General features: G+C 45.1%; 1 protein-coding gene across 1 annotated transcript in view; it reads left to right on the forward strand.

Moving 5' to 3' along the window:
- Nucleotides 1–24,690, forward strand: part of DHX38 (DEAH-box helicase 38) — a gene marked incomplete in the record, with an annotated part of 1,902,786 nt that overhangs the window by 663,631 nt on the left and 1,214,465 nt on the right. Inside the window, 1 exon segment of the mRNA XM_044081902.1 lies at nt 18,536–18,651. Coding sequence (XP_043937837.1) covers nt 18,536–18,651 — 116 coding nt within the window.

Here is a 24,690-nt window from a genome sequence, read left to right on the forward strand (position 1 = left end):
CAATTCCTCACTAAGGGTGTCCCCGCTGATGCCATGGTGGTGGCTGCGGCCACCAAAAAGGAACTTGCAGATCCTTCCGTGCCCGTCCATCCTCCTAATAAGGACTCTAGGACCATGGATAGGTACGGTAAGCGGATGTTTTCCTCAGCGACCTTTGCTATGCTCGCTGAATTATTTATGTCACTTCACCAGACTCCAGAGGGATATCCTTAAGGAGCTGGGTGAAGTAGTTCAGATCCTACAGCTGCAGGGGCTCAAGAAAAATTGCTTCGCAGCTAGGAACCCTCAATTCCATTGCAAACTCCTCCATGCGGCTAATATCTTATGCTGCGGATGGAGCAGTAGAGCCGCAGGTACAGGTGTGGCTCTTAGACGCCAAGCCTGGATGCGGCTATGTGATTTTATGGATCCCTTTAAGGCGTCCTTCACAAATTCTCCCTTTGATGGGTCAGCTTTGTTTGGCCCTCAGGTGAAGGAAACCTTGACCAGGTGCTAACAGGACGGCAAGACTCTTTCTGCTGTTGGAGTCCGTTTTCCACCCTTCTAAACCTTATCCCAAAGGACAGAAAGGTGGGAAAATGTGGTTCCAGAAATCCCAAGGAGTCACGCCGGATTCACGTGGTCAGTTTACCCCTAGAGACAGAGGGGTAACAACAACAGACGCCGCTCTAGAGGCAGAGGGGTCCAAAACCAGGGAAACAGGGAGCCTCTCTGACAAGCCCTTTCAGCATCCTGAGGTGTTGCCCGGCTGTCCCTCCTTGGAGGCAGTCGGGGAAGATTATCACTGTACCCAGAAGCCTGGCATTCCCTCACTCAAGACAGATGGGTACAGTCGATCATATCCAAGGGTTACATAATTCCTTTCGAGGAAAGTCCCTTCCTCAAGTTCCTTCCAGACGTACCACCCGGTCTAAGGGAGGTTGCAGAGTTAGAAGTCTCAAAACTACTGCAAAAGAGCCATTCAGCCAGTTACAATAGACCATTCAGAGCCGGAATCTACTCAAGGTTCTTTTGGTCCCCAAAAGACTGGAGACTGGAGACCAATATTGGATCTCAGCAGACTCAACAAGTCTGTCAGGAAGACAAGATTCGAATGGTCACTCTTCAGTCAATTCTGCCCTTCTTACAGAAGGACAACTGGATGTGCTCAATAGATCTTCAGGATGCATACTATCACATCAAAATTCACAAACGCTCCAGGAGATTTCTCCGCCGGCTGGGGTCCAGTCATTTCCAGTTCAGAGCCCTGCCCTTTGGTCTCACTACAGCCCCCAGAGTGTTCACCAAATGCATGGCAATGGTCACGGCTCACCTGAGACGTCAAGGATTCCAGGTGTTTCCGTATCTCGACGACTGGCTCCTGTCAGCCACCACCAGGCATCAGCTTATACAAGCCAGGGATTACACAATAGACCTTTGTTCTCATTTGGGCATCTCAATCAACTTGAAAAGTCATCCTTATCGCCCTGCCAGTCTATTACCTTCATAGGCGCAAACTTTAACACTGTTCGGATGTCAGCTACCCTTACAGATCAAAGAGTTTCAGACATTCAGAGTCATGTCAGGATCATTCTGGCCAGCAAGAAAGTACAGGCCAGAATGGTTCTAAAGGTATTAGGTCTCATGGCTGCGCCATTACTCTTCTTCCCTGGCTCGATTCTACATGCCTTCTTCAGTGGATGCTGTTCACACAATGGTCATACCAGCAACTTCCAATGCGCCACCAGATTCTGGTGACACAGACATGCAAAGAGCATCTTGCTTGGTGGATCACATCGCCTCAGGTTCACCAAAGCAGGTACTTTGTACCCCCATCCCCGATAGCCACTGTCACCACGGATGCCTCCCTGATCGGGTGGGGGTCATTATCAGGGCAGGATGGTTCATGGGACGTGGCAGCCGCTCGAGTACCATCTGCACATAAATGTCCTGGAGATGAGAGCAGTGCTTTTAACGTTGCAAGCCCTCAACGACTTTCTTCCCGTAGGGACAATTGCAGTCCACACAGACAACATGTCTGTAGTTTGGTATATCAACAAACAGGGCGGAACCAAGTCCTACCCCTTGTGTCGAGAAGCTCAGACTATGGCAATGGGCGATCTCCTCTCATCGGTTTCTGGTAGCAACGCATATCCCTGGGAAAACCAACATTGTAGCGGACAGATTGAGCAGAGCTATTCTCATGCCTCACGAGTGGTCTCTCAAGCAATCTATAGCGGAAGAGATTTTTCTGGAATGGGGTCGCCCATGTTGCGATCTTTTGCTACTCCCCAAAACAGCAAATGCCCAGACTTCTTCAGCCTCTTCCTCTATCAGGCCATCCCCCAAGAGACGCTCTGACCCAGGATTGGCCCCAGTGACTTCTTTATGCCTTCCCTCCATTTCCTCTAATCCCTCAGGTGATCCAGAAAGCTACCGTTTTGAGAGCCAAATTGATTCTCATTGCCCCTTACTGGCCTCGACAAGTTTGGTTCCCGTTCCTCCATCATCACCTTTTGGTGCAGCCGTGGCATCTGGACCCAGTGCCAGATCTTCTGATTCACCAATCGGGTCAGCTGCACCAGTCAATCCCTTCTCTCAACCTCACAGCATGGTTGCTCCACTTCCTTCCTTAGCCAGGCTTCCTTTGATCTCTAACCCAGTTAGAGACATCATAGTAGCCGCTAAAATCCTCTACCAGGAGGATTTATACAAGCAAATGGAACGTTTCTCTTATTGGGCTAAGGCCCAGAATATTGATCCTTTTACTGCCCCTGTTCAGGCAGTCCTGGACTTCTTAGCAGAGATTTTTCATGCAGGCTCCTCTTCTTCCACAGTCAGAGTTCAATTGGCTGCTATTTCCAATTTTCATGTCGGGATAGCAGATCATAATATTATGTCCCATAGGCTCTGCAGGGCCTTCTTGAAAGGAATTTTCCTACTAAAGCCTCCAATCAGGAATCCTCCTCCTCAGTGGGATCTAAATTTAGTGCTGACATCCTTGATTCTTCCTCCTTCGAGCCAGCTGTTTCTTGTTCCCTGAAATATCTTTCTTGGAAAACTTTATTCCTAGTGGCTATTACATCTGCCAGGAGGGTGTCTGAACTTCATGCTCTTCGGTTCGACCCCCTATTTGGTTTTTCACAAAGACAGAGTATCTTTGAGAACTAACCCAACCTTTTTACCTAAGGTCGCTTCAAAGAACAATTTGAATCAATCCATTGATCTCCTGTATTTTTCCCTAACTATTCAGATAGAGCTGAACAAAAGCTACATTATCTTGATGTCCACCGTCAACTTAGATATTATTTGGACAGAACAAAAAATTTAGAAAATCTGATCAACTTTTTGTTTCCTATGCGGATAATAAAAAGGCCTTCCTGTTTCTAAAGTGACCTTGTCCAGATGGCTTTCTTCGGTCATCTCTGAAATTTATACTCAGGGGAAAACAGCTGTGCTCAAAACCTAAAGCACATTCAACTAGGAGCTTAGCTACTTCTACAGCTTTTCAAGCTAGACTTCCTTTGGACACTATTTGTGCAGCGCCACTTGGGCTACTCCTCACACTTTGTTTCCCATTACAAATTGGACTTGGCCTCCAAGGACAGAGCCAGTTTTGGCTCTACAGTCCTCAAGAGTTTGTTCCATTGAGCCACCCAGGATAGAGGTGCTAGGGACGGTCCCATCAAGCAAGAATGAAGGCGAGATTGACAACTTAACATTAAGAAGTTATGTACCTACCATAACGTTCCATGTTAGTTGTCTTCTCGCCTTCTTTCTTGACCCTCCCTCCTTCCCTCTGGCCTGACAGACCTTGTTATCAGAAACTGTTATGCTGAAGACCATTCAGACCTGGTCCTTCTTCCATCTGTAAGTTTTCTTTCTTCCTTTGGGAAGTATTTTATGCTTGGTGCTATTGCCCTTTGTCAGCAAACGAGATCTGGGTACTTACCGCCTTGCATCATGGGATATGGGGCTGCCTCGAGCTGGTAAAAGTGACTCTCGAGCTTAGCAAGTGCCGAGTCGGAGCCGAGGGATCGGCTCCGAACCCATCAAGCAAGAAAGAAGGCGAGAGAAGACAACTAACATGGAACGTTATGGTAGGTACATAACTTCTTATTTTTCTTCTTCTTAATGTTGTAGAATTAAAAATGTGCTTTATTAATAGCAGAAGTATTTTACTTTTATAGCTGCTGTTATGCCTCATAGTAAGACGCTGTCCGGTTCGACTCTCAGCTAGAGCATCTTCTGCGTGGAGACATGCGTGAATGGGCGTACCTTCGTTGAAGGTTGTGTGTCAGGGCTGGCAACTCGGCACGTAAAAATTCAACTGCCAATCATTAGCGGACCAGAGTTCCGCTGTGGCGACCCCTAACCAGGAAAAGCCGAAAGACACAACAACAACACAGCTGCTGTTATGTTCTTTTTTTCCATTACATTGCAGCTGTATTCTACAATTCTACATGAAAATCTGGTCAGCATTCTCTTCCTCGGTTTGTCTTATTGTTCATAAGTGTTTACTAGGCTAACGACTACATGGGTCTTTTTAAGCCTAGTTATGCATCCCAAATCTTTTGACAAGCTCTGATACCCGTTATAAGTGTAGGCATGGGCCTGGGAGATGAACCATTTACAGGTTACCTGTGCCCATTAAAGACATGGGTGCCAAACCAGGGATGAATTTCCAGTTTCCCATCCAGTTGTCCACGTTGCACTTGAATTGGGTTAGGGAGGAACTCTGCTTCACGTGGATGGGGAGCCTGTTCCATAGATGGGGGTAGTCTATGGGATACATATCTATCTTTCCAGCAGGTCCTGTTTATATCACAGGCACGGTTTAAGTTTTTAGAATGGTTAATTCTGATGCTGTTTGTTTTGTGGATATGCAGGAGGTCCATCAGAGTGAGGTCTGACAATGCCCTGTATGCCAGGCATAGATCTCCCCTCAAAAGCCTGTAGGAGACTGAATACAGGGATAGGGCCTTGAGGCATCTGCAGAAGACATTTTACTTGCTCCTTGTATTCTTTTAGTGTGGAACCTCTGTGGACATTCCAGTTGTTGGATATGCCTGGTTAGGTGCATACTAAAGGGGATTTGTACTCAATGATAGGTCTGATGAATGCCAAATACAGTGGAACAATGACTTCCTTGGACTTAGATGCGTACCTTTGTTTATAAGTTGAGCAACATAGAATGATTTCCTCACCACTGTAGACATGTGATGGTCAAAGGCTAGATTACTGTCTGTGTGTGTCCCTAAGTCCCTCACGACTGGGTCAACTCTCAGTGGTGTGTTGCCAATATGATAGTTACCAGGGATGGATGACTTCCCAAAGGATACTATTATGCATTTCTTGGCATTTAGTTTTAGTCCCCCCCTCCTGGAAAACAGTTGTGTCAGTGTGAGATTCAATGACAGCTCTTTATTTGCAGCCATCCGCAAATTTAGTCAGCCAGAGACCACTGACATTGGCCTTGACTTCTGAGAAGTAAATGCCAAAAAGGAGTGGTCCAAGGACTGATCCGTGAGGGACTCCACTTGTGATTGGCCTCTTTGTAGAGGTGTATTTCCCCATTCTAACTTCCTGGGTCCAGTCTGTGAGCCAATTGGCTATCCACCGGGTGACAAATGGGTTTGTACCTCTTCTCCTGAGTTTGTCAACAATGCCCGAGTGGGGTATTGTGTTAAATGCCTTGGCCAGGTCAAGGTAGACAGTGTTAACGATTTTGCCCTCATCCATTGCTTTGGTGACCTTCTCAAAGAAGTCCACCAGGTTGAGTAGGCATGATCTTCCCTTGACGAAACCAAACTGGGTTTAGTCCAGTGTCTAGAGGTTTACTATATCTCTGTTGATCATCTCCATGATAATTCTTTCCATGGATTTACATATAAGACTAGTGAGACTTGTGGGTCTGTAGTTTCCATGGTCTGTAGATGGCCCACCTTTATGCAGAGGGATGACTGTTGCCTTTCGCCTTTCATGAGGCACAAAGCCTGTTTGAAGGCTACAGTTAAATAGTAATTCCAGAGACCTTGATACGTCATGTTTCATGCTATTTAGAAGGCATCCTGGGATATTGTCTGGGCCTGCTGATGCAGTATTCTTGGTCTTAGAGAGAGCATTAAGGACCTGTTCCCAAATGATAGTAGGGGGAGTTATATTTGATGATATTTACTGAGAGAAGGTTGAGGGGGAGAGGGGGGTAATGTTGGGGCTGAATTTATCAGCCAGGAGGTTTGCTATATCTTCTGGCTCAGTATAGGTGGCTCCATTTACAATGAGCTCTGCATACAGTTGTGTATTGCCTTTGTGTGTGTTTTTTTTTTTTTTTTTGGTTGCATTCCTGTTATTCTTCAGTCAGCAGCAATCCTGTACTGCCCATGTTTACATATTTCTATCATTATTCTAATCCTTTCTAATGCAACCACAGAAACAAACTGTAAGGGATGATCTGATGTTGTTAATCTTCGTTCTTTCCTTACTGATGGGTTATCAGTTCCGTCCTCTGAACTGAGCCAGCAATATGTCAAGCTTGCTTCAGTCAAAAACTCTCGAGCCAAGGTCCTACCCAAAATGCTCTGCTCCCTGTTACCTCAGATCTTGTTTGCCGCATTGCTGTACAGCCATGTCAAGCCACTCTCTTCAGCTAAGTGTATAATTTTTTGAAAGTTTATGTATCATTTCTACTGTAACGTTTTTCTAACAGTTTTCTTGTATTTTTCTCCTACCCTATCGCATCCTTAAATTCTCTCCCTTTAATCTATTTCCCTTTTATTATGCTTTTTCTTTCCTTTGAGGTAATTCTTCATTACAATCGTTGATAATAATTCTTCCTTCTCTTTTCTTACCCTTTTGGGTAGCTTTTTCTCTTCTTTTTGATACTGTTCTTCTCCACATCATTATGTCGGATAAGAAAAGTAGTGTTGGTTTTAAACCAAGGATTGTGGCCGTAAGTTACTGCTTTCCAATGACCATGACTTGTGTCTATTGTTTGAATGTCTCCCACCTTACTGTGGATCCCCCGTGTGGGATTTGTAGAAATTTTTTGACCGTGACTCTTAATGAGAAAGAACAAGTTAATCCTGAAAGGTCTTCTCAGATCTCCTTTCTGTGAGGCTATCTCTGGGTCGGAGAGCTCACCCCCTCCTGCTAAACCCAGTAAAGAGACGTTCTTCCTCTTCCTCTTCCTCATCGAGGTCGCTCACTTCATCTCCCTCTGGAGATCATAGGGAGTTGACTCATAAGAAGGTGAAAATGACTATTACTTTGGTGCTGCCACCTGTGACCCTTTCGGCACCACCCCTGTTGATTCTTTCTCCAGCCATGTCCTCCTTATCGACACCAGCACCAGAGTTCCCAGTGCAGACAATTACAGCTCCGACAGTTCTGTTGCAGCCCTTACCAGCACCGTCCTTGCAGGTAGAGTCCCCTTCGGCCCCGAGTATGACTTGACTGTCCTCCACGATGCATACACTTTCGGCACCGGCATGCTCTTCGGTGCAGTCCTTTTCTGCACCATCATTGTTACCAGTGCAGACACTTTACTCGACGGCACCGTATCCATCGGTGCAGACACTTGCTTTTACGGTGGAGACACCGTCGACTTGTATGGCGCAGACTACTTGGACACCATTCTCTTCGGTGCAGACATCCTTGGTTCCGGGCTCTGCACCTCTTGGATTAGCAAGGACCAAGTACTCTCCTTCCTTGGATCCATTCGTTGGTAGCCAATATTGTCCTTTTCTGGAAAGGCCAGAATCGCTCTCAGGTTTCTCTGTGAGGTTGACCAGGAGCCTTTCTGAGCAAGATGTGTTGCGGCTTGTTGACCAGTTGCTTGTGGCCAGAGGCCTCTTTCAACCGTCGAAACCCACGTTCCCTCCTTCAGGTGAACGTACATCTCCTCAAACTCCAACGTACATTCCTCCTTCAACTTCCACCCAAGTATTGAAGCTCATTACTCCGACAGCAGCTTCCCTCCTTCCAACCCCAATAGTGGATCTCATTTTGGAACCAGAGTCATCCTTGTGGCCCTCTGTCCACTGGGCATCGGGCTCTTCTCAGGCCAGTGGCTGTGCCATGGGGGAGGGCATTTTTGGTTCCACCCCGATTTTTTTTCTATAGCACCCTCCAGGGATCCTCCCTGTCTCACGCTTCACAGTCTTTTTGAGACTCCTGGTCTGGGGGTCAGATTTGTGGGGCGGGGTGTGACACCAGTTCCAAGGTTGTTGTGCTCTGTTCCGGGTCCCCATCCCTCCTTGGGTGGGCCAGCCTTCCAGGCCATGGGAGGATGCTTGCCTCCGCTGGCAAACCCCACATTTCAGAGTCCTCTCCCCCCTCTGTGCTGCAACTCTCACAAGCCACAACCGCCAGACACCGGGCACAAGGGCCTCAGGTTTCTCCTCCTCAGGAGACCCCCTGTTTGCAGTCATTCCCAGAGTCTCACACTGAGGAAGTACCCCACAAAGCTTCATGCAAGAGGAAGCACATGGACTCCACTTAGGAGTCTTTCACCGAAGATACGGACTTTGATGATTGGAAAGGATCCCCACGGTCACCCTCTGATGAGGTATCCTTTGGTGACATCCCCGAGATACTTAGACAGAGGTGTGACTGGAAGTCCTCTAATCCTTCCTCAGTGGAATCCGTATTCCTGCAGGCCTTTCATGCCCGGCCTCCTACCTCCTTGGTTACCCCGCCGGCCGATGAGCTTGTCCAGCTCATCATCCAGCATGCATGGAAGGCTCCTGACACCCTGGAAGCGATAGCGCTGAGGCCTGATAAAATCTTATCGCCCTCCCAGCTGAGCATCCCTATTGATCACGAGGTCTTCCAGTAGATGCCATGGTGGTGGTGGCTGCAGCTAAGAAAGACTTGGCAGAAGAGAGCCAAGCTGTCCATCTGCCCAACAAGGAGTCCCAGGCAATAGCCAGACTAGGGAAGCATGTGTTTGCTTCATCGACCTTCGCCGTAAGGTCTTTGAACTATTTGGCACACTTTACGAGGCTTCAGAGGGATCTTATCAACCAACTCTGTGAAACCTTGGCAGTAGCTGTTTCTGATGAAGTCAGTGACAATGTAGCTTCTCAGATAGCCACCCTAGAGTCTGTTTCCAATTCTTCCAAATGCCTCTTATTTCTCACGCAATGGAAGGAGCGGCTAGAGCGGCAGGCACAGGTATAGTCACCAGACAACACGCCTAGATGGACCTTTGCGACTTTGCGGACTCCTTTAAGGCTTCCTTCATGAACGCCCCCATCGAGGCCGCTTCTTTGATTGGCCCTAAAGTTAAAGATATGCTGGCAAGGTGCGAACAAGATGGCAAGACCCTGTCTGACGTTGGTGTCAGACACTCCACTCCTCAATGATTCTACTCCAGAAATTAGGGGAGTGGGAAGATGTGGCACAGGAAATCACAGGGCTCTTTCTGTAACGCACATGCCAAGTTCTCCCCTAGAGGCAGACTGGGAAACTCCAATGGTAGGATGCTCCTTTCGGCACAGAGGAGGTCCTCAAATCCAGGGTTCCAGAGATTTTCTCTGGCCAACCCTATCAGTGCTCCTGAAGCATTGCCCGACCACTCACCTCTGGAAGTGGTCAGGGGTCGTTTTTCCTTGTACCCCGCTGCCAGGTGAAACATAATCACCAATTCTTGGGTACAAAAGATAATATCCAGAGGCTATCGCATCCCCTTCCATCTTTGTCCAGCCTCATCCAGACTGTTACCCGACATCCCACCCAGTTAGAGGGATGCAGCAGCAAATGAAATCCAAAAGCTGCTACAAAAAGAGTCATCCAAATGGTCCCCCTAGACCAGATAGGATCCAGTTTTTACTCAAGGTTCTTTTTAGTGCCAAAAAAGACGGGGGACTGGAGACCAATTCTGGATCTCAGCACACTGAACAAATTTGTAAAAACAGAGAAATTCTGGATGGTCACGTTTCAGTCTTTCCTTCCTCTTCTGGAAGAAGACGATTGGATGTGCTCTGTAGATCTTCAAGATACGTATTGCCACATAAAAGTGGACAAACGCTGAAGAAGATACCTCCGCTTCCGCATAGGAGCCAGTCACAAACTATTTCGAGCACTGCCCTTCGGTCTCTCTACAGCCCCCAGAGTGTTCACTAAATGCATGTCAGTGGTTATCGCTCACTTGCAACTTCAAGGATTTCATGCGTTTCCATATCTAGATGACTGGCTTCTCACCGCCCTCACCAAGCATCTACTGGAAGAAGCCCTGCACTACACTCTCCTCACAGCACAATGCCTGGAAATTACTATAAATTGGGAGAAGTCCAACACGACCCCAGCCCAGTCTTTGGAATTCATCGGAGTACTGTTGGACACGAGAAATTGCACAGCATCTCTTTCGGACTACAGGCTTCAAAGAATAAGACATCAGGTTCAACCGCTGCTCTGTCACCACAAATCCCCCGCTCAATCTATACTCCAACTCTTGGGGTCAGTGGCAGCCTCGATCACCATTGTTCCTCTAGCCAGATTCCACATGAGACTCCTTCAGTGTGGTTACTTCTCACTCAGTGTTACCCTCTGCAACATCCTTTGTCTTTTCAGATAGGTGTAACTCAGAGATGCAAGCAAGACTTACTCTGGTGGATGTCTCGGAATCCCCAACAATGGTCTCGCCCATTCAGCCCCCATCAGCCAAAAGCCACGGTGACTACAGACTTTTCCCTGATGGGGGGGTGGCTATGTCAGGGGAAACTAGGTCCAAGGCACCTGGTCAGAGATGGATGCCCTTTTGCATGTCAGTGTCCTGAAGCTGAGGGCGGTGCTACTAGTGCTGCAAGCATTTCATTCCATCCTTCCATCAGGGGCTATTGCGATCCAGTCAGACAACATGTCAGTGGTCTGGTACTTCAAAATGCAAGTGGGCACCAGATCTTACCCGTTATGCCAAGAGGCCTTGAGAATATGGTAATGGGTGATGGCTTCCAACTGCTTTCTAATTGCAGTGTACATTCCTGGGAGCTCCAACGTGATAGCGGACAAATTGAGCAGGTGCATTCTACAACCTCACGAGCGGTCCCTCAATCCTGTGATAGCGGCAAAAATCTTAAACCACTGGGGCCAGCCTTGCTGAGATCTATTCGCCTCCCCAACCAACTTCAAGTGCAGCACTTACTTTGCCATGATACCCCCTTGGGGACAGTCATCGAGAGACGCTGTAGTCCACGCTTGGCCCTCTGGTCTACTTTATGCTTATCCTCCTATCCCCCTCATCTCCCAATTTCTGAAGAAAACATGGCAGTTGAAAAGCAAAGTGAACCTCATTGCTCCATATTGGCCTCAACAAGTCTGGTTACCCTTCCTCTGGCCTCTCCTGCTAGATCAACCATGGATCCTCAAACTATCCCCAACGTTGGTCTCCCATCTACAGGGTCTGACTCACCCCAATCTAACAACCCTGAAGTTGACAGCTTGGTTTCTCCATTTCCACTGATTGCCAGGCAGGAAAACCTCTCGTTCCCAGTGCGCAATATTCTTATTGCAAATCCTAAATCGTTCACCAGACTAATCTATCTCAATAAACCCCAGTCTCTGTGGTTTTGGATTAGTTATCACACCTTTTCCACTCTGGGGTGTCTGCCTCTACTATTCGTGTCCATTTAGCTGCCATTTCAAATTTCCACATTGGGTTTCAAGATTCTTCACTCATGTCACGTAGACTCTCTAAAACTTTCTTGAAGGGGGTTCTTCACCTAAAACCTCCCTTTAGAGAACCAGTACAACCTTGGGATTTGGCCTTGGTCCTGCAAGCCCTAACAGCTCTCCCCTTTGAACCTGCGTCTTCATGTGAATTAAAATATCTGTTGTGGAAAACTTTGTTTCTAATTGCAATCACATTGGCCAGACGCTTATCAGAACTTCAAGCCTTAATGCATCAAACCTCCCTATCTTATCTTCCAGAAAGATAGGATATCACTGAGAACTAATTCTTCCTTTTTACCAAAAGTGGTGTCAGAGCGGTCTGTCAACCAGTCTATTGACCTTCCAGTGTTTTTTCCTAACCACTCTAACAGGGGAGAGTATTACCTGCACTCCTTGGATGTTCATAGGCAAGTACGATTTTTATCTGGACAGAACGAAATCTAACCGTAAATCAAGACCAACTGTTTCTGGCCTTTTCTGGACCAAGACTAGGTCATCCTGTCTCAAAAGTTACATTGGCTTCGTGGTTGAGAAATTGCATTACCTTTATCTACAACAAGAACAATGTCACCTTGCCTCACAGAGTTAAAGCACATTCTACAAGGTCTGTGGCACCTTCAGCAGCTTTTCATGCTGAAGCTTCCCTCAGTGATATTTGCTCAGCTGCGACTTGGGCCAAACCTCATACCTTTATTCATTACAAATTGGATTTGGCCTCCAGAGGTACAGCTTCTTTTGGCTTCATGGTGCTCAGGAATGTCCTTCCATGAGGGCCACCCAGGGATACAGGTAGCTGGGGACTCTGTCCCATCAGTAAGGAATGAACGAAGATTAACATAATCAGATAAAGAAGTTATGTCTCACCATAACGTTCCATCTGTGTTGTTGATCTTCGTTCATTCATTGCTCCCCATCCTCCGTCCCCCTCCGGAGGTTCCTGGTTGATCTCATATACTCCTTTATTGAAGGTCTGTTATGACCAGAGGTAGTCTCTACTTTTGTCTATCAACTTGCAAACCCGATCTGAGGTAACGGAGCAGAGCATTCTGGGTAGGACCTTGGCTTGAGAGTTTTTGGCTGACGCAAGCTTGATATATGGCCAGTTCGGTTCCGAGGATGGAACCGATAACCCATCAGTAATGAACGAAGATCAAAAACACAGATGGAATGTTACAGTAAGACATAACTTCTTTTTTTTTTTGTTATCAGCAGCTCAATTAGCAGTTGCAGGAGTGAACAGCACTCCTGCCCTGCACAACATATCATATTGTGTACTTAACAAATCAAAATTTTATTTATTTATTTATTTTATTTTATTTTATTTTACATTTGTTGACCTGGCTAGTCCAACTGGATACATGTCCATTTTCAGTAGAGGCCCGGGGAGATAAGCTCCATTCAGCTAAGTAGATTACGAAATAACAACAATAAAAAATAATGAATTACAAGAAGGTACACTATAACAATATACTAACAAAACATTTTACATGAGTATCTGACTACAAGATGTGTTTGCATTATTACAAGTGAATAACAGTATTTACAGAGGTAAAACAAAGAGCATTTCACACAGTAGAAAGCTTAATATTAATCCCAGAGAAATCTAGCAAGGAATATCATGTTGAGTGAGTTAGCTGAGAACACATGATTTTAAGTAACTTTCACATTCTGCAGTCTAAGTGTAAAAGTAGCAAATATGTACATGGTGGGTAGTTTTCAAATTCTGCAGTCCAGGAGAGACAGTAGCATATATATACATAGTAGAGGAGATATTTAGAGGGTCTATACTCCAAGATAGATTTCCAGAAAGACTAGGCTAGTAATAGCATTCAGTAAGCTAGTGGCCCAACTAACTGAGGTAAACAGCATGGCGATATTGAAGTGTATTAACCCACCAGATGCGCAGTAGCAAATCCCGCCTGTGACCATTTTTGACTGTACTGCCCACCGTTTGATTGAAAGATGACACCAAAACACAAGGTAAGTTAGACTGATAAAAAGACTATACAGAAAATACTGAAAACATACGTATGTATGTATAACATAAAAACGCAGATGCAATTGATGTGAAATCAAATCATTTATAATCGGGCCAAAAGTACAAAGGCAAGTACTGTTTGTACAATTAGATTTATAAACCGAAAACAGTTATACATTTAGCATGTGCTTATTTCTCTTTAATCGGGCCAAAAAAGGAAAGACAAAAAACAGACACCCACAACCTCTAACACCACATCAGGCAGCATAACTTACAAAGCGACTCATAATTAAGTATACAGTCAAGGCAGTTCATTTTCCTTTTCAGAGCCGTCATCCAGATCCAGTGCTTGAGCTTCCTGGTACTCTGCTTCTGAACTTGTGTCATATCAAAAAGTGTCAGTCATGTCCGTACTTCGATCTCCACATATACTCGTCTAGATAACTGGTAAACCTGCATGTAAAGGATGTGTCAAAGCTGACATTTTCAGATATTAACAGTGTAAGTTATGTGATAATGACTCAATGCAACAACCATGGGGTAGGTTTATACTTAGCATAATGACTAGATGCAACATTTTATGTCGTGCCTGTTAAGCATTATATAAACATATGTTCGCGCAACAACTTTGTCTAGTGTTTATGCTAGATGACACGGATTTGCCGTTACATTTGCATTGCGTGTCAATCACGACACATTGCCGTTGTTAATTCCTGCCCTCCGACATGTCAGTCACACTGGGCACGCCCATTCCTGTGCAAACTCAGTGGTGGGTTAATACACTTCAATATCGCCAACAACATTATTACAGAAAATTACTTAATTGCATTGATGTGCAAACTGAAAGATTGAACTACTTTGGAAAACAAAAAAGTAAGAAACCTCCATTTCTCTACATGTCACAGCAAAGGGCTATAAACAAAAGAAACACAGGATGCTTCATTTCTTGCAGTGCACGTACCCCCCACTAAGCTAGTGAAACCTGAGGCATTGTTCTAAAAGCTTATTGAAAGTAAGTAATAGGATCACAAATTACCAACTTACCAGAACAAAGAATCAGCTGACAGATCTTGACACTGCCATTAGCAACTGCTGACATCAGTTTTGGGGCATTACATGACAGATAAAGTATAGATTTTCCTGTGTGTGTGGTATGTCATGTAGGAGGAGGCATAGTCCTCCCCCAAAGCACATGAGTTGTTAAGTTTAAAAAGGAGGAAACACTTTCCCTTCCTTTTATTCTGAGACAGGAAAACAAAGGTTTTATAAAGTACAACCTGATTCTTGATAGCTAAACCAAACTATGGGAGAAAAGAAAACTTAGGATTGAATTAAACTGCAAGTGAAGGTGGACTTATCCTTTCAATAAGTGTAGAGACTCTGCATTAGATTATGCCAGTTGCATCTCAGTCCCCCCTTCTTTTTCACAGTTCTACTTGTACTACAGTAGTCTTGTAAATGCTAAAAGTTAAAGAAATTCTCAAAACACAGTACATTAGCTACATTCTGTCCACTGGCATTTGTAGCGAAGCTTTTGGTGTTAGTTAGGAGGAGCTCACCTTAGTTAAGTATCTTCTTAAGTATAGCAAACCCAGTATTTCCAGGAGAAAAAAAAGATCTGTATTTGAATACTCGTCTTCAATTCAGCAAGTTTTCTGACTTCCAACAAAGAGTCTGCTTTTCAGAATGTTCAGTCCTCCTCTGTTCATCAGGCTTTTTGTTTCTAATAGCAGGGCAGAGTCATTGGTAAAGGAATTGTTGAGGGATACGCAGGAGAAATGGGACCATTTTTGAGGTGATCAGTACCACCATCACAAATGTGTATTCAGCCATATTTCTGTAGAGTTTTACACAATACTTATGATATGATCTAAGTTGAGTTGTATTGCCATCCTGTCTTGAAAGCATTGGTGAAGGTCATTCTAGATTAAGTACGTCAGTTAGTGAACCACATTTTAGGTTTCTTTGTTTGTTTTACACTAATGGCTGTCCTATTTTCAAGTCCTTCAACGCAGTCTATGCCCAGGTGTTGTTTTATAGAGGCACAGTTTACTTCAGTTTTGTTCTTTCTTTTGTTTAATCAGCTGTTCAGAGGATCACTATAGGAGTCTGGTGCAACTCCACAATATTGTATGGATGATGGATAGGAGTTTTTCAGGCAACCACTTAAGAAGTTTTAAAGATGTAGATTTCTCGGCAACATAAGTCATATTAAGACTTAAATCTTGGCTATCATTTTTCCTAGTAAGTTATAAAAAGTTGACAGTGTCCCGGGCTGCGTTTTACATGAGCTCCAAGAAGAACTGAACCCTCACTTAAAATCACTGTTCAGTCTCAGCCTTACAACAGGTTATGTACCCAAAGAATGGCGTACAGCAACAGTGGTCCCACTCCATAAAGGTGGTGCCACAATGGACTCCGGAAACTATCGCCCTATAAGCCTAACTAGCCTGGTCTGCAAAGCTATGGAGCGTATCATCATGGAACTCATAAACAAAGACATTGGGAACCTCCAAACACTGGATCCTACCCAATTTGGCTTTGTTAAGGGCAGATCTTGCCTCTTGAACCTGGTCAATTTCTTTGAAACAGTCACCAAGGCCATAGACGAAGGGATGGTAGTCCACACAGCCTACCTTGACCTTGCAAAAGCCTTCGACACAATACCCCACTCGGGCATCATAAATAAGCTCACCAGCTTAAATATCAACCCCTATGTCACAAGATGGGTTGCAAACTGGCTTAGGGATAGAACCCACATGGTCAGAATTGCAGGTGCCATGTCAGACTCTAAACCAGTTACAAGTGGCGTCCCACAAGGCTCAGTCCTGGGACCTCTCTTGTTCGGTATATATTTCTCTGAGGTACAGGCTAACACAGGAGGACTATGGCTGACAAAGCTTGCAGATGACTGCAAACTGGGGGCCATAATCGACTCGCCGGCTGACACAAGCATCCTCCAAAAAGGTCTCACAGAGATGGATAACTGTTGCCAGAGCCATGGCCTAAAGCTAAATGCCAAAAAGTGCATAGTCATCCCCTTTGGGAAAAACAAAGTGCCCACAAATTACCACATAGGTGGTAATCCATTAAGTACGGAAGAAGTAATTAGGGATTTGGGGACCCAAGTAGAATGCAATCTCTCCTTTGACAATCACATTGCCAAAGTGGTTAGAAAGACATTCTATATAGCCCACCTTATCATGAAGGGGTTCACATCTAGATCGAGAGGTCATTGTGCCCCTCTACTCATCACTCATCAGACCCATAATTGAATACAATGCCCCATTTGGGATGTACCTTACCCGACACCTGCTACAACTAGAAAGACCCCAAAAGTACCTCACCAAGAGGATCAAGGGACTCAACAGATGCCCTACGCAGTTAGGCTAAAGAAACTCCAGCTCTACTCAGTTGCTTACCGCCTACTCAGAGGCGATCTGTGCCTGACGTATAAAGCCATGTCCAACCCAGAATTAATGGACATGCTCCACCTCAAGAAATCCAAATCCATCAGAGCTACACGCGCCAGTGACTTAAACCTCAGCACAGAAATAAATAGAACATGCTGGAGGGACCGATTCATATCCCAGAGGCTCCCCTCACTATGGAACAAAATCCCAATCCATGTCAGACAGAGCCCCTCAATGACCCTCTTCAAGAAGAATCTTGACGTTTAGATGGGAGATCGTAAATTTACCCCTGGGATCTCTTCTGTGTCACTGCTAGACAGAGGCACGGTAAACTAACCTTAGATGGGCTGTCTTCTGTGACCTACTATACAGAGGCACAGTCAACTAATCTAAGAAGGGTGGCGAAAGCCAAACACACTCTGGCTAGGCTTGTAAATGCCCTAGGGCAGATAGCCTAGTATCAACCTATGAACCTATAAGAGGTGTGCTACTTCAAAAATATCCCAAGGATGATTTGCCTTTTGTTTGCGTGTCTGTGTATAATGCAGCGTACAGTACAGAATGCAGTTTCTGTAAATGCTCAGGAGAATGAAATTGTATGTGATCACATGCATTGCTATGTGGTGTTGTGGTAGTAGAAGTAGCAGGTTGATTCCCCTGACATCACTGAATTGTTCTGTTAGAAAAGATTATCAGTGATCCATTTGTCTGTGCAAGTTGAATAATAGAGTTTCAGTCCCACAATATTCCTAGTGTGTGCATCCTGATCCAGCAAATGCCTTTTTTTTCTTTTTTTTTATACCCTACTTGTTCCTTTGTTATGCATCCTGGCTGTTTTGAATTGTGTGACACCTTCAGACATGAATGTCCTTGTTGCGGTGTTTTGAGGTCCATTCTCCTTGACTATTACATCACTGAGTTAAGCAACTTTTACTGAAGTCAAGAGTTCAAAGCATTTTTATTTACATTTCTAGGATTTTCATGACCAGTTTTCCAAAAGAGTTCTTCCCTGCCTTAGCCATTCACATATTCTGAGTGGGTTGATGTTCTCTGTGATGAATACTGTAATCTTTGGTGTTTTCCAAATTTAATGCACAGGAGAAACATTACCTCTTCCCCAGTCTGTTATTCCCTTTCAGTGTCTTTGTTTGACCCATCTAAGAGACACACACTGGGCTAAACTACATTGTTTCAGCACATAGTATTGACTATGCAGTTTGTGTAATTAATCTAATGAATGTGCTATCTTACATTGAAGATTATTCCTTAAAATAGTACAAACTGTCATTTAAATTATAGTCCTGAAAAACCTGAATTTGTGGTGCTTTGCATTTTGTAAGGTGTACTTTTAGATCATGTGTGTATTTGATAAAGAATCTTTTGCATTTATTTGCTTGTATGCATTATGTATACCCTGCATGCAGTTTTACTTGCCATACAGATTCTGATTTGAATTATAGTGCCTTGAGACTAGCTTTTTTTCCAATGGCAGGCCCAGCACAAACACTGGGAGCTGGCAGGAACCAAACTAGGCGATATCATGGGGTTAAAGAAAGAGGAAGAAGAAAAAGATAAAGCTGTGGTAGAGGATGGAAAAGTGGACTACAGGTAGGAAACTATGTTGTAATACCCTAGAGAAGTACCTTAATCTGAAGAAACTGCTTATGCTTTTTCCAGCTGTTTTTTTTCGGGGGGGGGGCGCTGTCTCAGTCAACAAATCTTTCAGTAAACTATCCCACTAACAGGTGGAACGCCGATAACGAATTTTCAAAGTGTCATTTTGGGGCTGCAATAATTTTGCTTTAATTGTCACATACCCTTTAACATGGAACAACAGATAGTATTGACATCTTTTTCATGCATTTCCCTGTGTCTGTGATTGTAGTTTATTTTCACCGAAGGACTTCATCAGTTTTACATGGCTTTCCTTGGATAGATTTTTGAATGCAGTTGCTTTCAGAATAAAAAAAAATGCTGAAGAATGTTTTCATTCAGCTGTTTGCTGCTGTCATTGTGGAATTGTTTTTACTGTTAAACTAATATGTCTTTTTTGTTTTGTTGCTTACCTCTACATCTTAACATTTTATCTGTTAATTTTGCCATGGAATTAAACATCACAACATAAATACTCAGAAGTGGCTGATTGTACTTCTATACTTTTGAGGGGCTCGTTGAAGTTCTGATGAGTCTCCTTGCTTGTGAATTCTTTAAAGGAAACCTCCACATTAGAACTCAAAAAAAACCCATTTTTTATTGTATCTTTGTTTTTGAGCTATTTTAATGCCTCAAAATTACTCCAAGTGCTTCTTTTACAGTTTTAATGTGTTTATATCAAAATGGCGCATGATGGGGCCTGCCCTGGTAAAATGTGATCTTATTTTCTTGCTTTCCTTCCCAGAATACATTTCAAGTCCTCTTTATATGACTCATGCCAGACATAAGGAAGTGGTGCTATTTTAGGGTTGCCACCTTTTTAAATGGCCAAAGGGACATTTTCAGCACAAACATCATATTTTACAGGCCGACACACACCCACGGTCATTACAAAGGATAGAACTTAACTTTTTTGCCTAAATAAAAGCTTATTCTTGTAGCATTTTAGTTGCTTATTCTGTTTCTTATAACATTTAGGGTTATTACATAAAATATAGGAAATAATTTTGTCCTAAAATCTCAGGACATTTGCCATTTTTACAATTTTTTGTCAGGACACAACTGCCCAAAGAGGGGACTGTCCCTCACAAAGTGGGACAGGCGGTAACCCTATGCTGTTTTCTCATGCCATTAAAATATAATGGCAGGACTGTGAAGCAGTGTCATCTAAACACACCTTCTGTAAAAGAGCTGTTTTTCTGTTTAACTGTCTGAGCCTCATTTATCTCTCTGACAGAGCTTGTTCTATGCTATAAATAGCTGTTAGCTACTTGCAGCAAAAGAAAGCATATAAACAGTTTTTTTGTAAGAGGAGTCATTTGTAGTCCTGTCAAACTTGATAAACCCTCCCCTATACTCTCATGCTGAGGTGTGAAAACTCTCACTGCAGTAAATGATTCCTTGCTGTACATTTACAAGTGACTAGTAGTAGGACTCTAAACTTAGTCTGTCTGCTACTTCCCAATGCCTTCAGTGTGTGGATTTTTCTCTCTCAGGAATGATGCAGACTTAAAATGTGCTTTAGTAGTTCCTCAATTATTTCTGTCATGTTCCCCCTCCTTTTTTCTATTTCATATTTATTTATACTTTGGTAACCAGGAAAATGAACTGGTTCCAGGATCCTTTTCAACCACAACATAAGCTACACTGGCAAAGATAATAGTCATTAAATGCACTTATCAATACAAATAAAAAAGACTGACAGAAAGACATTGACCAAGATTGCATGTGGAACACATAGCCAATGTGTGACCAAGTAAATCATTGAGCAACACTTACTAGAATGTATAGATTAATAATGCTTAACTATACTATGTTTGTTATAAATATATTGTATGCGCACACATTACACACACACACACACACACACACACACACACACACACACACAGTGTGTATGTATGTGTTTCTGTATATGTATAAAGGACATGTGTACAAAAACGTGTGTGTATGCATTTAAACACAGTTAAGTACTTATGATTTCCTTTTCTTAGTGTTCTTAATGCAAGGGCACGCCGCACATAGTAAATGTATGATGTTAAGTTGTCAATCTCGCCTTCATTCTTGCTGGATGGGTTCGGAGCCGATCCTCGGCTCTGACTCGGCACTTGCTTTAGCTTGAGAACTCCTTTTACCAGCTCGAGGCAACCCTATATCCCATGATGCAAGGCGGAACTACCTCAGATCTCGTTTGCCGCTTAGCGAAAGAGGTCTCCTTTGCCAGCTGAGGTAAGTTGATATTGTCAAAAAGCTTAGTTAGGGATTTATTTCTCCCTTTTTCCCCTTTTCATAGTGTGTAGTGTTTCTACAGCCCACCCTATTTCCCTTATAGTTAAAAACTTTTAAATTCTTTTCATAATTGTAAAACAGTTTTAAGTTAGGCCTAGACCCCATTGGTTAATCCCTACCTGTGTGTCTGTGTGTTTGGGGATTAATTGTGTGTTTGTTGGGGTGTGTGTGACTTTCTTCCTCTAGGACTATGTCAAAGGAAGGCAAGGTCTCAGGCTTCAAGAAGTGTGACTCGTGCTGTCAGAAAATGTCTCTGACAGACGGTCACACTTCTTGTGTTTACTGCCTGGGGCCTTTGCACCTGCAGGACTCCTGTGCTTTGTGTCACTCTTTTAGCCAGAGAGTCCTGCAGGAAAGGAGGAATAAATTGATCCTCCGTGGCTTACTTAAGCCAGAAGGTTCTCCCTCTAAAACAGGGTCTAGTAAACCTTCTAAGCCACCGAAGGTTCAGGCTACAGTATCTAAGCCTCCTCCGGTGGCTCCGGCTCCATCGGGCGAGATCGCCCGGCTGGAACCGATCTTTCTGCTTCCAAGGTAGTGGGTTTGGCACCGATTGGTTCCGACACCCGGTCTACTGTGGCCTTGTCGGCTCCGGCTGGAGCCGACACCTTATCCAGCATCGGAGCCGAGAAACCTTCGGCTCCATCTGGAATTCAGGGACTTCGGCTCCGATGACTTAGTCCCGAAGAGATCTCGGTCCCCGTTGGAGAGTATCCACTGCCCGGGTCTCCTCTTTGTCGGAGCGGAGCCATCGGAGCCGATCTTCGAGATCTTCCAGGCTGTCTGACCACGACTTAGAGAGGGTGGTAAGCAGGCTGTTAAAGTCTCAGGCACTGGCCCAAATGCTCCATAGCCCGTCTCAGCAGACTTCGGCTATTGCTTCACCCCTTGAACTTCCTCCTCCGACTCCCCACCAGAGTTCGGAGCCGGAGCTTCTCGGGACAGCGACTGTTTCGGCGCCGGAGCCGATACATCCTTCGGCTTCGTCGTCTTCGGCTCCGATCTCCTCCTTGAGACCTTCCTTGGAGGGATCCGGTCGTCGAGTTTCCCTTGTCGGCTCCGAGGGGGCTAGTGGCAATCGGACCCTTGTCCGACCCCGCTCTCCCTCTCGGGGCTTCGGCTTTGGTAAGCTCGGCACCGACATCGGCCTCGGAGCCTTCCCTCTCAGTGGAGCCGGGAATTCCTGTGTCCTCGGAATGGGGATATTCCGGTCTCCCGGGGAGGGGAGCCTTTGAGGTGATGAGGAGTGTCCTGGCTCCTGAGCCAGGTCAACGGTCCATCCCTCTAGCTCCTCCCTCTTCGGTGCCTGTAGACACCTCTTGCCAGCCTCTTGCTCTCAGGCCCAGGGATCCATCGCCCCAGGTTTCCCCATTGGGAATTTCCTCCTCTTCCGAAGTTTCTCCTGATCCTGCAGGTGAACCCCCTCGGAAGAGGACGTGTAAGAGGAAACACACAGACTCCCCTGAGTGTACTACATCTGATGCCAACTTAGATGAGTCGGAGGATGTCTCTTTTTCAGACATCCTTGAGCTCCTCAAACAGAGGGGGAATTGGCCATCCATTGATCCCTCCGAGGATGAGTCTGTATACCTGGAGGCTTTTGGATCCCGACCCTCCACCTCCTGGGTGTCTCCGCCTTTCGACCCACTTATGCAGGTAGTGGCTCTGAAGGCGTGGGCAGCTCCAGATTCTGTGGAACCTGTCCCCAGGAGACCATCCAAGTTTATTACGGCCCCTACGGACAAACAGTTTCTTTCCAAGGGCGTCTCTGTGGATGCTATGGTGGTGGCGGCCACTAAGAAGGAACTGGCGGATCCTTCAGTACCTGTCCATCCTCCTAACAAGGATTCTAGGACCATGGACAGGTATGGAAAGCGGATGATGTTCTTCATCTCACATTGCTGCAGTCCTTACACTTGGGTAGTCCGCTGTCCTCGGTCGGCCCGAATAACAAAGTATAAGGCTGACGTCGGTCAAGGCGCATTAGACTGACATCAGGACGTCAGGGTATAAATGCGCATGACCGACGTCATATCCTCAGTCTTTTTTGCCGCATGGTCCGATGCAGAAGCAGCGTTGCAAGTGCCGTTCGGCGTTCTGAAATTTTTCGAATTCGGAGTTTCAGACCGAGTCAAAGTTGGCTAAGTACCCCGTTGGGGAATATTTTAGTTTTTTCTTGCCTCAGTGGTTTACCGGATGTCAGAAAAAGTGAATAACTGCATTTCTTGTGGGAAACAGATACCGCATAGAGATTATCATACTTTGTGTATTCCTTGTTTGGGGCCTGAGCACGACGTTGTTGGGTGTCGCTTTTGTGCTAGGTTCAATAAGCGCACTATTAAGCGAAGGTTAGATTGTGCCAGGTTAGTCTTGAAGCGGTGCAATTATAATATGCCGCCGGATGCTCCGGCCCGCTTCTTCAAAGAAGCGCAAAGACAAAGCAGCTAAGCCCAGGCAGGAAGAGTCGTCCGCACCGGACGCCGGTTCTTGAGGTGTCGGTGGAACCGGGGTTCCGCCGGAGGTTTCTCTGGAGTCCCAGGGGGAGACTTTGTTATTGCAGGATGTGGCCTCTCAGGAGGCAGGTCAGGCTGAAGGGGCTTCTCAGGTTACTGTACTCCCCTCCCTTCCTAGAGTGGTTAGGCCCTCTCCTTCTGTTGCCAAGGCTTCTCCCAGAGGCAGGCCAGGTTTAGCTTCTGTTGGTGTCACTCCTAGTTCATCAGGATCTGTGCCCAAGAAGCACATGCTCAAAATGGCAGAAGATTTAATTACTTTAATTAGAAGTTCTTTGCCCCCTCCTGATAAGAGGCCTAGGGTGGAACCAGAGTTGGGGAGTTTTGAGCAGGCTTCGGATGTTTCAGAGTCTTCGGCTGAAGACTTGCAGGAGTATTCTCCATATTCTGATTCTGATGTGGATGATTCTACTCCTTCTGCTTCTCCTCCAGAGGATTTTTCTTTTTCAGAGACTCTTCATTCCATGAGGGAACATTTTAAGTGGGAAGGTCAGGACTTCTCTGATTCCAGGAAAAGGCTTAGGGAATTTTTGTTTTTGCCCCAGCATAGGCCTTTGGCTATACCTCCTGTTCTGGATGTTGTGGAAGATGTGTTTGCAGAGGCTTCTCTTAATCCTGATTCTTTGCCTCCTGCTCCTGTTAAACCGGATAGGTATTACAGGGTGCCTGAAGCTCATAAATATCTTTTAAGAGTCCTAGGGCGGACCCAGAAACTGTTAGTCAAGGGCCTAAGGGTGTCAAGGCTTCTGTTGTAAAAAATCCGGTTCCTCAAGATAAAGAGGCCAGGGCTTTGGATAGATGGGGAAAGAAAGTCTATACTTCTTCCACCTTAGCTATGAGGGCTTTGAATTGCCAGTTTCACATGTTGAAATACCAAAACTATCTACTTTCTCAATTGAAGTCTAAGGTAGATGCTCTGGCGGAAGGTATTGAGTGTAAGGAATTACAGGATTTGGTACATGTTTCTGAACAGGTGGGTAAGCATTCTTTGCAATGTGGTTTTGATGCTGTACAGGCCTTGTCTAGGGTGGCTGCCACTGGGTCAGTTCTTCGCAGGCACGCCTGGCTGAGGGATCAGAATTTATCTGACCATGTTAAAACAAGGATTTTAGATGCTCCTTTACAGTCTGATGTGTTGTTTGGGTCACCCGTGGAGGCAGTCTTAAAGAAAATGGAAGACAAGGCTAAGTCTATG

The sequence above is a fragment of the Protopterus annectens genome, chromosome 8.part1, assembly GCF_019279795.1.
Source record: "Protopterus annectens isolate FY-2018-M chromosome 8.part1, PAN1.0, whole genome shotgun sequence".
Lineage (NCBI taxonomy): Eukaryota > Metazoa > Chordata > Ceratodontiformes > Protopteridae > Protopterus > Protopterus annectens.